Below are 13402 nucleotides of genomic sequence, written 5' to 3'. Positions count from 1 at the left end.
CGTCCCGGACATGACCTCACCCTGCATCCGTTGCCAGTCAACTCCTTGGAGGTACCTTTTTAATTCCTCAAAATCTGCTCTCCTAAATTCAAGTATTTTACTAGTGTTTTTGCTACTAAAATTCTCTTCCCATTTTAAATTTCCCTATAGTCACTGTTACCTAGCTGTCCTGCGTGACTGTTTCCTCCCTGTTAGTAAGCATTAAATCTAGAATATTATTCCCCCTTGTGGGTTCTAAGACGTTGAGTGTGTTGTGTGTGTTGTGTGTGTGTGTGTGTGTGTGTGTGTGTGTGTGTGTGTGTGTGTGTGTGTGTGTGTGTGTGTGTGTGTGTGTGTGTGTGTGTGTGTCTGTCTGTGTGTGTTTGTGTGTGTGTGTGTGTGTGTGTGTGTGTGTGTGTGTGTGTGTGTGTGTGTATGTGATGTATGTTGTTTGCGTGTGTGTGTGTGTGTGTGTGTGTGTGTGTGTGTGTGTGTGTGTGTGTGTGTATGTGTGTGTGTGTGTATGTGTGTGTGTGTGTGTGTGTGTGTGTGTGTGTGTGTGTGTGTGTGTGTGTGTGTGTGTGTGTGTGTGTGTGTGTGTGTATTTTGTTTGATGTGTGTCTGTTTTGTGTGATGTGTGTGTGTGTGTGTGTGTGTGTGTGTGTGTGTGTGTGTGTGTGTGTGTGTGTGTGTGTGCGTTGAGTGTGTGTGTGTGTGTGTGTGTGTGTGTGTGTGTGTGTGTGTGTGTGTGTGTGTGTGTGTTATGTGTGAATGTGTGGCGTGTGTGTTATGTGGTGGTGTGTGGTGTGTGGTGTGCTGTGGTGAGGTGTGGGTTGTGTGGGATGTGTGTGTTGTGTGTTGTGTGTTGTGTGTTGCGTGTGTTGTGTGTTGCGTGTGTTGTGTGATTTGTGTTTGTGTGTGGGTGTGATGTGTATTTTGTTTGATGTGTGTGTGTTTTGTGTGATGTGTGTGTGTGTGTGTGTGTGTGTGTGTGTGTGTGTGTGTGTGTGTGTGTGTGTGTGTGTGTGTGTGTGTGTGTTGTGTTGCGTTGTTGTGTGTTGTGTCGTGTTGTGTTGTGTTGTGGTGTGTGGTGTGGTGTGTGTGGTGTGTTGTGGTGTGTTGTGTGTTGTGTGGCGTGTGGTACAGTGTGGCGTGTGAGGTGGTGTGGTGTATTGTGTTGTGTGGTCTGTGTGTGTGTGTGTGTGTGTGTGTGTGTGTGTGTGTGTGTGTGTGTGTGTGTGTGTGTGTGTGTGTGTGTGTGTGTGTGTGTGTGTGTGTGTGTGTTTGTGTGTGTGTGTAGAGAGAGAGAGAGAGAGAGAGAGAGAGAGAGAGAGAGAGAGAGAGAGAGAGAGAGAGAGAGAGAGAGAGAGAGAGAGAGAGAAAGAGGGGAAGTGAGGAGCTAAGACAAGTAATTTTCCTCAGGTGTGGCTGTTGGTGCTCGCTACTTCAGTCCTGGTGCTGGCAACTATCATCGCTGTGCAGCTCAGCTACCTTTACCTGTACAAGTCCGTGTGATTAATTTTGAAAAGTCATTCTCCCTGTAACAGGTGTAACACATTTTAATGAGAAATGACGATATATAAGAAGACTTATTTATAGGAAAGCCACTTACTTCACAGAAGACGTGTTTTTTTTTGCAGGGTTCACTCACGTAATAGATATATTCCGGTATTTTTTTTTGTTTTTGTTTGACATTATCTCCAAGACCGGGCAATTATAGTTAAATGTCCTTACAGCCAAATGGATAAAACTAATGCAAGATATATATATATATTTTTTTTCTCATACAAAAGTCTGGTGGTGATGGCAAGTATATATATATATGTATATATATATATATATATATATATATATATATATATATATATATATATATATATATATATATATATATATATATATATATATATATATATATACAAATAGACGTCCAACCTTTCAGGAGGTAAACATTTCACGCAGGGAAGCCACAGAACGCTTGACTTCTGATCTTTCTAAAATTTCTGATTGGGGCAGAGTAAACTTGGTATTGTTCAATGCCTCAAAAACTCAATTCCTCCTTCTATCAATTCGACACAACTATCCCCTCTTCTTCAATGACACTCAACTGTCCCCCTCTTCTACACTGAACATCCTCGGTCTGTCCTTTACTTATAATCTGAACTGGAAACTTCACATCTCATCTCTAGCTAAAACAGCTTCTATGAAGTTAGGTGTTCTGAGAGGTCTCCGCCAGTTTTTCTCAACCCCCCAGCTGCTAACTCTGTACAAGGGCCTTATCCATCCATGTATGGAGTATGCTTCACATGTCTGAGGGGGTTTCACTCATACTGCTCTTCTAGACAGGGTGGAATCAAAAGCCTTTCGTCTCATCTACTTCTCTCATCTAACTGACTATCTTCAGCCTCTCTCTCATCGCCGCAATGTTGCATCTCTAGCTGTCTTCTACCACTATTTTCATGCTAACTGCTCTTCTGATCTCGCTAACTGCATGCCTCCCCTCCTCCCGCGGCCTCGCTGCACAAGACTTTCTTCTTTCTCTCACCCCTATTCTGTCCACCTCTCTAACGCAAGAGTTAACCAGTATTCTCAATCATTCATCTCTTTCTCTGGTAAACTCTGGAACTCCCTGCCTGCTTCTGTATTTCCACCTTCCTATGACTTGAAATCCTTCAAGAGGGAGGTTTCAAGACAGTTATTCATTATTTTTTTTACTACTGCCTTGACCCTTTTATGGGACTTGCATTTCTCTGGGCATTTTTTTTATTGTTTTTTTTGTTGCCCTTGGCCAGTGTCCTTCATATATATATATATATATATATATATATATATATATATATATATATATATATATATATATATATATATATATATATATATATATATATATATATATATATATATATATATATATATATATATATATTAGTCAAATTCTACCAACTCTGTCTATCAACCTTTTCTTCTAGGTGAAGGTTTGCCTACATCCAGCCTTTTCCTAAAAAGGTGACCAATCTAATCACCCAAACTTCCCTCATATTGCTTTGACTTCCTGCCCTTCTAATGTTTTTAAATTTATTTTGAATAGGAGGATTCTTAAACATCTATCACATCACAGCCTTATATCTGATTGCCAGTTTGGGTTCCGTCAGCTCCGCTGGTGATCTTCTGGTTTTCCTAAATGAGCCTTGGTCATCCACTTTTAGAGATTTTGGTGAAACTTTCTGGCACAAAGCTTTAATTTTGAAACTGCCATCCTACAGCTCATACTCTTCTCTCTGTCATTCCATATCAAGTTTCCTTTCGTGATCGTTGAATCGCTGCTGTGGTAGATGGTTCCTGTTCTTCTAAGTCTATTGACAGTGTTCCATCCTGTTACCCACTTTTTTCCTGCTGACGATATATTCGAGTCAGAAATTGAAGCAAAAGGACTGTAGTTGAGGCATTAGAACCGTAAATATTTATTTTTTAGAAACAGGCTGGACGTAGAAAAACTCCCAGGAAGAAGGAAAGGAAGATGTTAACAAACATACTTGGTAGAGCTTGACTAGGCAAGGTGCAAGTATGCAAGCACAGTTTCGAAGAACAATAGGAAGAACCTCATCAAGTCCATAAACCTTTCGATGGTTAAAGCCAGCGACAGCATGGTAAACAGTTTTTAGCAAAGGTTTCAGTTGAGCTTTAGAGATGAGAGGGAAGTGGTGCTATCAAATTGAAATAGAACAGGGGAGGATGAAAAAAAATTGGTGTTCGACTAGAAGCACAAGTCTCGACGGGAATTAGATTGAGAAAATGTTTGAAATTTTCTGTTGATGAATGAGATTTGGGCTAGTTGGAAAATAGTCTTGGTATGATTTTGAGTAAACACATAAAACGCATGTGATTCAGTTATTGGAAGACTGAAATTCCGTGAGCTACCTCTCTATCATATATAGCACGAGAAAAGGCAGAGTTAACTTAAGGTTTGGAAAGTTTAGGAGGATAGAAAGAATGTACACCTCCATGCACTACATTGTCACATATGTTAGACGTAAAGCACACACACATCTCTGAAACGGAAGCAGTAGTCATTCAAAGGAAAATCAGAATAACACCTCCTCAGCTCCCCTCAATTAGCAGAAACAAAGCGCCATAGGCACCTCTTTCGGGCATCCTAAGGAGGAACTGAAGCAACAGTACAAGTACATGAGGTTGTGATCGGAGGAGCCGAACACAAAGTGACACCATAAGCAGAATGAATAGAGGTTAGAAAAAAGAATGTAATGTGTATCTCCAGTTCGGTAAGAAATACGAATAGGATGTTGCACCAGTTGCCCAAAGTCGTGGATGACAGTAAAGTTGGAAGACTAGTTAACTAGGTTTTTCGGTGAAGAGTGGTAACCATTAAAGTTTCCAAGAATGGAAATAGCGGAAGGGCAAGATGTGCTCCACCGTAGAAGCTAAACTGTCATTTTTTTTTCTTTTTTTTTCAGAAAGAGAAGTTGAATAGTCATATGTAACACAGATCAGTTTTGTTTGAGAGTAAGTCTGCAATCGTAGCCAGATTGTAGAAAATTCAGAAGATACAGGAGGGTGGTCATGAGAGTAAGTTAGGTAGCTGTGCACATAAATGTTAACATCAAGCTTGGATTGTTGTGATAATATAGTATATAAGAATGGAACTTTTCTCTCTCAGGAACAGTGCAACTTTGGAGGATGATTCCATAGAACAAACCACGGATATTTCAATGGCAAGTGAAAGCTGCCTGGTTACACTTAGGAGGTCTGCTCTCTGGATCTGGTGTGCATTGCTTGCCCAAAGTAAGCTTAATCTTATCTATAACTAAATCTAAATTTTTCTTTTTTTCTTTTAAATCTTATCTCATAGGGTATGGCTACACATGCATATAGAGGTAGGAACAATCTGGCCTATATTTACAGGTAATTGATTAGATAATTACCGGATTATTTGAGTTTCCCTTAAAATACTAAAATAAGTTATATAACTCTAGAATTATCCATGTGTGTTCCAGACTCTTCACATTACATTAAAGTGTCTTAAACATTATTTATACGTATCTTTCTTTTCATAGGAAATATTATTTCTGCAGTTCATAGGAAACCTTATCTCTGCATTTCTATGTAAACAAAATTGCGAGCTGTAAGTTATTTAGGTATGAGGCAACGTGGCAAACTTTCAATCTCCATCCATGAACTGCCGCTTTCTTTGGTCAACTTTCCAAATCATCGACATTTACGCAAAAATAACGCGAAATATAAGATACATCAACAAAATTCATCGGGAGGTTGGTTATCCGATCCGAAGCATTGGCGGTGCCAGGAAGTCTGCATAGTTGATTTCTGATAATTGTTGTTTTCCACTGAGATGACTCAAGTTTAAAAGAAATTAAATTCTTGGAAAAAAGAAAAAAAGAATAACAGCCCGAAGAAAAAAAAACACGGATTTATTTTTTTCTTTTAATTTAATTAATCTAATTATATATATATATATATATATATATATATATATATATATATATATATATATATATATATATATATATATATATATATATATATATATATATATATATATATATATATATATATATATATATATATATATATATATATATATATATATATATATATATATATATATATATATATATATATATATATATATATATATATATATATATATATATATATATATATATATATATATATATATATATATATATATATATATATATATATATATATATATATATATATATATATATATATATATATATATATATATACGAGTATATATATATATATTGCGAGGAGACAATTAATATAACTATATTAATAAATATAGTTTAAGTAGAGGGATATGGCTGAACGTAAATGTCACGCCTGGTGTCATGCTTAACTTCCCAAATCGTAATTAATCTTGTTCTTACCGCGCCTTAAAGTTAGGCCTGGTTTGGAGCATGTTCATCCTTGTATTTAAGGCTAAGCAAGTGAAGATGGCCGACCGTCAAGGAGCCGACCCTGGCACCTCAAGAATTAGTCTCCGTAAGTCACTCTGAACTATTATATATTAGAGTAAATCGGCAGGGGTGTTCTTTTTTTTTTTTTTTTTTGTGCTGCTGTCAGTGAAGCCCCTCATGCTAGTTTTTTTTTTCTTTTTTTTTTTTCTTCACAGAGCGACTAAGCGAGGAAGGAAAGTCTAGTCTGCCCGGCAGGGTTTGCTGTGTTGGCCCTTCTGGCCTTAAAGGTCATCATCTCCATACAAAAGAAAAAGTACATGAAAGGATGAGCTGCTGAGTGGGAGCGGCGCGGCCCCGCGGGCTGAAGGTCGTAAACAATGAGACAAAATACTCTCGCCTTGCGCAGGATCTAATTGGCTTAGAAAAAGAATAAATAATAATAAAAAAATATATGATTATTTTTGTTGTTGTTGTTGCTGCTGTTAACCGCCGAAAAGAAAAAAAATGCAATATTAATGCGAAAGGAAGAAGTGTGATACCTTATTGTTTTGTTGTTGTTAATCGCGGGAAAAAAAAGAAAAAAATTATTGCAATATTAAAGCGAAATGAAGAAGTATAATATTCTACTGTTTTGTCATGTCACTGTTCTCTTACTGCATTGCTATTGGACTGAAGTTTTATGTTTAGTCCAGCCTTGAGCACGATTTAAAGGTAAGCACAAAGTAAGCAGAAGGCTGAGAATCTTTGTCAATACGGCCTGATGTTTGTTTTGTATTTCTCTTCACAAACGTCCCATCAGCTACATAGCTGATCGTGTACACCACGACACAGCACGACTGCCCTAGACATCTCTGGAAAAAAAAAAACGCTCCGTGACCTCCTCGAATACTGCACCCAAGAGGCACCCTTCACTTACCCCAGCGGAAAAAAAAAAAAAAAAGTTATAGACAAATTGATGGTGTTGTTATGGGTCCTCCGATCGAAGTCATATCATAATAGCAAACTACTTTATGGGGTTTGTGGAAGAGACAGTTTAAAAAAAAAATCAAGAAACCAGAGATCTCCTGCCAATGCATGGACGACATCTTCATAAAAAAAAAGAAAAAGAAAAAAAAAACGCGAAAAAAGGAGAAATAGAACAGCTAAGATGCTACATGCAACAGACGTTGGGGCTAAATTTCATCGAGCACAACATCAACGGAGCAATACCATTCCCGGACATCCTAATAAGACATGACTAAGAAATCTTCAAGACCGACGTTTACGTAAAACCGACAAACCTTGGCGCCTTGGCCACGTGCCTGAAAGGGAACAGCGAGTGGCCCAAAGATACAAGGATTCTACCATCGCAGCGTGTATAAGAAGGGCTCATTGTAGCACGTGGAAGCAAGTCCATCAAGAAATAGAGCGCTCTACACAAGTGCTACTAAACAAAGGTTTCAACAAAAGAGACATAGATAATCAAAGAGCTATATAGACAGCTACACCAAGGAGGAGAAAGATATATGAGGAAGAACGAAGCCATTTAAAATAAATTTATCCACAATACATTGTTCCCAAATGTGTCTACTACGTATTTGACTTAACAGCCACACATGCATAAAAGGCTGTCGCAGAGATTTTCTTCGGTGTTTGGTGGTTGGGGCATCTCGTTTCAGACACAAACAGTAGTCAGCGAGCATAATGATATCCCAGCGACCCTGGTACCGCTCCTCCATTACACGGATATCTTGATGGAATTCTCCTTGTTCCTCATTCACATTACCACACTTTTGCGGAAAATATTCGAGGTGGGAGCTGAGGAAGTGCATTTTGATTTTGAATTTGCACCAAGAACTTTGTAGGTCACAACTCGTTCATATTCTGGACTTCTGTAGTTACCAAGAAAATCGGAGGCAATAGATTTAAAGCCATGCCAGGCTTTTTTTCTCATTTACATTCATGCTGCAATCAGATTTGGGGTCTTTGAAAAGCTCTCTGATCTGAGGGCCATCAAAAATACTTGCATTCACCTTTGCCTCAATGACATCTGGAAATTTCTCTTTTAGAAAATTTAAAGCCTGGTTATTTTTTTTGTCTAGTACCTTTACAAAGTTTTTGAACAGTCCGAGCTTGATGTGCAGTGGTGGAAGAAGAGTGTTCTGGGGATTCACTAGGGCATGGGCAACAACAATATGAGAACCAGGAGCAAGTTCATTTCTTGCAGGCCAGTCACGTTGGATGTAGTGTTGCTTGTCTGCTCAACTATTCCACAGACAGAGGAAACACTGAAACTTCTTAGTGTAGCCACCTTGTAGGCCAAGTACCATGGATACAACCTGTGAAAGAAAACAGATTAATCATACGTTTAACTGGATAGTTTTATTCTTCAAAAACAGTAACAGTTCTTAGCAATGTATGTCAGCAGACTTAATTACCTTTTGAAGAACTGTCAACAAATGTAGAATTTTGAAAGCAACTGTTGTTTGGTACGTTGATTTACCTTCAAGTCTCCACAGGTCTTCCAGTTGTGGTGTTGATACTTCAGAGCCGTTAACAGATACTCTATATTGTTTTAGTTCTCAGCCATCTGCACTGAATACCCCACTGGAACAGATGCAACAAGACTGTTTTCAAGCTTCTGTTTGATGAGTCAGTGAAGAGGCGCCATTCTGACGGAATGTATGATATACCTATAGCTTCAATGAGTTCGCTAATATTGTTGCAATACATCAATGATGTTTCCTTGTCAGAACTGAAGAACTCTCGAAATTTCTCATCATGGCTATGGTACCAGGCAAATGTTGTTCCTGGTTCTAAGACACCGTGTTCATGAAGCCGCGATCCTAGAAGTTTTGATGATTCTTTAGAGAAGTCCAAATGTCTTGTTAAATCATTCAACTCGGCCTGACTGAGGGGTATAGGCTCTTTTGCAGCTGTCGATAAGTATGTATTAGATGCGTCAGTTCTATTTTTTATTTTTTTTCCTCAATGTCGTTATCATCATCAAGTAGCATATCCATATTGTTTTCTGGTAGAGTTGGAATTGGGATTCCTGGCCCATGAGGGACTAATTTGATAGCTGAGGGTACGTCTGGATACTTAACATGATGATTGTTCTTTCTGTTTATGCCTGGAATGAACACGAAAGATTTAGTGTCAAGATAACAACATATTAAGCTACATATTTTAAGAATGTATGAACACACTGCATTTCACCTGAGAATGTATTTGTGTAACTCACCTTGAAGGTTTGTCATACAAAAGTAACAGTCCGTGGTATGATCTCTCCCTTCCCTCCACACCATAGAAATGGTAGACATCGACTCTTCCTGTTGCTCCAACGCCGCAGGTTTTCCACATGTTTTGCAGCAAATGTGAGGTGCAAAAGCTTTATCTTGATCCCCAAATTTTATTCCAAAGTATGCATAATATAATTTTTTTCACAAGGGGAATAAGGGTGCACTGTTTGTCGGTCATTGTTACACAACCGCACACATAGCAAAAGCTATTTGAGTCATTCTTGCACTTTCGATTCATGGTTAAATACAAAAATCTATAAGAAAAAGAAAAACAAGTGTGGAAATGATTTTAAAGGAATTCATATATTAACTAAACATTAAGTCGTTTCCATTTGATATTGTATGTGTTGACATGTATACGATATATATATGTATATATATATATACGAGTATATATATATATATATATATATATATATATATATATATATATATATATATATATATATATATATATATATATATATATATATATATATATATATATATATATATATATATATATATATATATATATATATATATATATATTTTATTTATTTATTTTTTTTTTTTAAATATGTAATAATTGCCGCCCAGGCATTTTCTTAACAATGCTATAGCATAAAATTCTGACCTGACTGAGCAAAATGGATAACATTTCTGAAATCAACATGCAAAATCCAGCCAGAAAAGTCTAGTAATATCCCAACCTCGAAAAACTATGCAGGACAGTGATGAGATATAACGAAAACATTTGACAGAGTCTGGCACATTAACATGAAATACAAAATACTTCATATAGAACTATCAATAATTATTGAAAAAACTGCTCTGTGACTGTTTAAAAAGACTGCACAGGTCCTCCATTCCCCCTAGGATATGATGTACGGGACAGCGTCATTTCCCCAACACTCTTTACCATATTTACCAAACATTTACCTAATTCAATAAAGGACTTAAACATCTGCTATATCGATGAAATTAGCCAGAGAACAGGATATAAGGGTAAATCAAAGGCTATGTTAAATAAAAGTACATAAAAAGAAATAAACAACATAAACAAATATAAAAAAAACATGAAAAATAAAAAAATAATATACAAAAATTTACCCCAGTTCATTTAGGTGCAAAGCAACCACTACCTCTATCAATAGACAACGAAGATATACAGTTCCAGAAAATAGGTAGAAGTCTAGGCCTGAGAATTAGTTCATATAGTTACCTATCCAACACTAAAGACAGGAGAAACAAAACATTAACTGCTCTAAAAAGGCTATAAAAATTATATAACATGCCGGAAAAAAAATCAAGATACACCTTGTTACGAGACTAATACTTCCGATAATAGAATATCCACCTATGCCAACACATGCCCTCAGTAAAACACAAATTAATCTACTTCAAAAAGTTCAGAACAAAGCACTAAGGTTCGCGACCAATCAAAGATTCCCATATACTATGAACACAAAGGAGTTTATATATATATATATATATATATATATATATATATATATATATATATATATATATATATATATATATATATATATATATATATATATATATATATATATATATATATATATATATATATATATATATATATATATATATATATATATATATATATATATATATATATATATATATATATATATATATATATATATATATATATATATATATATATATATATATATATATATATATATATATATACATACGAAAACCATGCCAATTAATACGAACTTGCACGAATCAGCTAGTAAGATATAGGAAAACTAGAAACACTTCAGAACAATATATATATATATATATATATATATATATATATATATATATATATATATATATATATATATATATATATATATATATATATATATATATATATATATATATATATATATATATATATATATATATATATATATATATATATATATATGTATATATATATATATATATATATATATATATATATATATATATATATATATATATATATATATATATATATATATATATATATATATATATATATATATATATATATATATATATATATATATATTTATTTATTTATTTATTTATTTATATATATATATATATATATATATATATATATATATATATATATATTTATTTATTTATTTATTTAAATATATATATATATATATATATATATATATATATATATATATATATATATATATATATATATATATATATATATATATATATATATAGACACACACACACAAAAACTCAAAGCATTTCAACCAGAAATTACTCGATACAACTACAACTTTCCCAGCAGTCTGATTACAATTAACACATTTTCAACTCCAAAATATAAACAAAACCCACACGAAATCAAGAAGTTTCTAAAGGTACAACATACCTCCTTGTGGGAGGAGGCAGTAGACACCTGCCGAAACGATAATTACTCCCAGTGAGGTCTAAAGCACTGTTCAGGGGGTGCTGTGAACTTATCATTAAAGCCAGCTGTGACCTCACTGAACGTTTCCCTTTGTGTCTCACAACACAAGGAGGCAGTCACAGCCTGCCCTCTAAAGACAACTCTCTTCCTCCACACAAAACTACAAGCACCTAATAACACACACACCCTTCACTCAAAAATGTTAAAATCATCATGGCGACTCCTACACCAGCCTCGGAGTCCCCATCTGGGGAAGGGACCATAAATGTCCCCAGGTCGGACTGCCTTTCTGTCGACGACCCTAAGTGTCTTGACACCCCCCCTCAACTTTTTCTTCATTAACTTCTGTAACATTCGCGGTTTAAGATCTAATTTTCAATCTGTAGAATACCACCTCTCCTCTTCTAAACCTCATCTTCTTTTCCTCACTGAAACTCAGGTGTCTGAGGCAACTGTTCCCTCCTACTTTCTCTATCCTCATTTTCGATCCAAAGCTGGATGCTGCGTTTATGTGCGCAATGACTTAACCTGCTCTCGTGCCCACGCTCTTGAATCTTCCGAGTTTTCCACCATCTGGCTACGACTACAGAGTCACTCTCATACTAAATTTATCTGTGCTGTATACCTCTCACCTAACTCCTTTGACTATAAGAAATTCTTTGACTACTTAATTTCCAAAGTGGAGCACATTCTGACCCTCTTCCCTTTTGCAGAGATCTCCATTCTTGGAGACTTCAATGTTCACCACCAGCTTTGGCTTTCCTCTCCTTTCACTGACCATCCTGGTGAACTAGCCTACAACTTTGCTATCCTCCATGACTTAGAGCAATTGGTGCAACACCCTACCCGTATTCCTGACATTCTTGACCTTTTCCTGACCTCTAATTCTTCTGCTTATGCTGTCACCCTTTCTTCTCCGTTGGGCTCCTCCGATCACAATCTCATATCTTTATCTTGTCCTATCACTCTAATCCCTCCTCAGGATCCCCCTAAGCGAAGGTGCCTCTGGCGTTTTGCCTCTTCTAGTTGGGGGGACCTGAGGAGGTATTTTGCTGATTTTCCTTGGAATGACTACTGCTTCCATGTCAGAGACCCGTCTTTGTGTGCTGAGCGCATATCAGAGGTGATAGTGTCTGGCATGGAGGCAAACATTCCTCACTCTTTTTCTCGTCCTAAACCTTCTAAACCTTGGTTTAACACAGCTTGTTCTCGTGCTATACATGATAGAGAGGTGGCCCACAAAAGGTACTTAAGCCTTCCATCACCAGAATCTCATGCACTTTATATTTCTGCCCGGAACCATGTCAAGTCTGTTCTCCAACTAGCCAAAAACTCCTTCATTAACAGAAAATGTCAAAATCTTTCAAGATCTAACTCCCCTCGTGATTTCTGGCATCTATATATATGTCTATATATCTATATATATATATATATATATATATATATATATATATATATATATATATATATATATATATATATATATATATATATATATATATATATATATATATATATATATATATATATATATATATATATATATATATATAGATATATATAGATCTATATATAGATCTATATATAGATCTATATATAGATCTATATATATATATATATATATATATATATATATATATATATATATATATATATATATATATATATATATATATATATATATATATATATATATATATATATATATATATATATATATATATATATATATATATATATATATATATAGACATATA

At 35.1% G+C, this 13402-nt stretch overlaps 1 protein-coding gene across 1 annotated transcript in view; it reads left to right on the top strand.

Annotated features, from left to right (window-relative positions):
• Positions 1–13402, top strand: part of LOC135093967 (glutamate receptor ionotropic, kainate 5-like) — a 73192-nt gene that overhangs the window by 27126 nt on the left and 32664 nt on the right. The window contains exons 5-6 of the mRNA XM_063993648.1: positions 1402–1484; positions 4655–4779. Coding sequence (XP_063849718.1) covers positions 1402–1484; positions 4655–4779 — 208 coding nt within the window. The remainder of the gene's footprint in view (positions 1–1401; positions 1485–4654; positions 4780–13402) is intronic.

This window comes from Scylla paramamosain, chromosome 44, assembly GCF_035594125.1.
Source record: "Scylla paramamosain isolate STU-SP2022 chromosome 44, ASM3559412v1, whole genome shotgun sequence".
NCBI classification, from domain to species: domain Eukaryota; kingdom Metazoa; phylum Arthropoda; class Malacostraca; order Decapoda; family Portunidae; genus Scylla; species Scylla paramamosain.
Note: the sequence above shows the minus strand (reverse complement) of the source record. Positions and strands in the feature narration are given on the sequence as shown.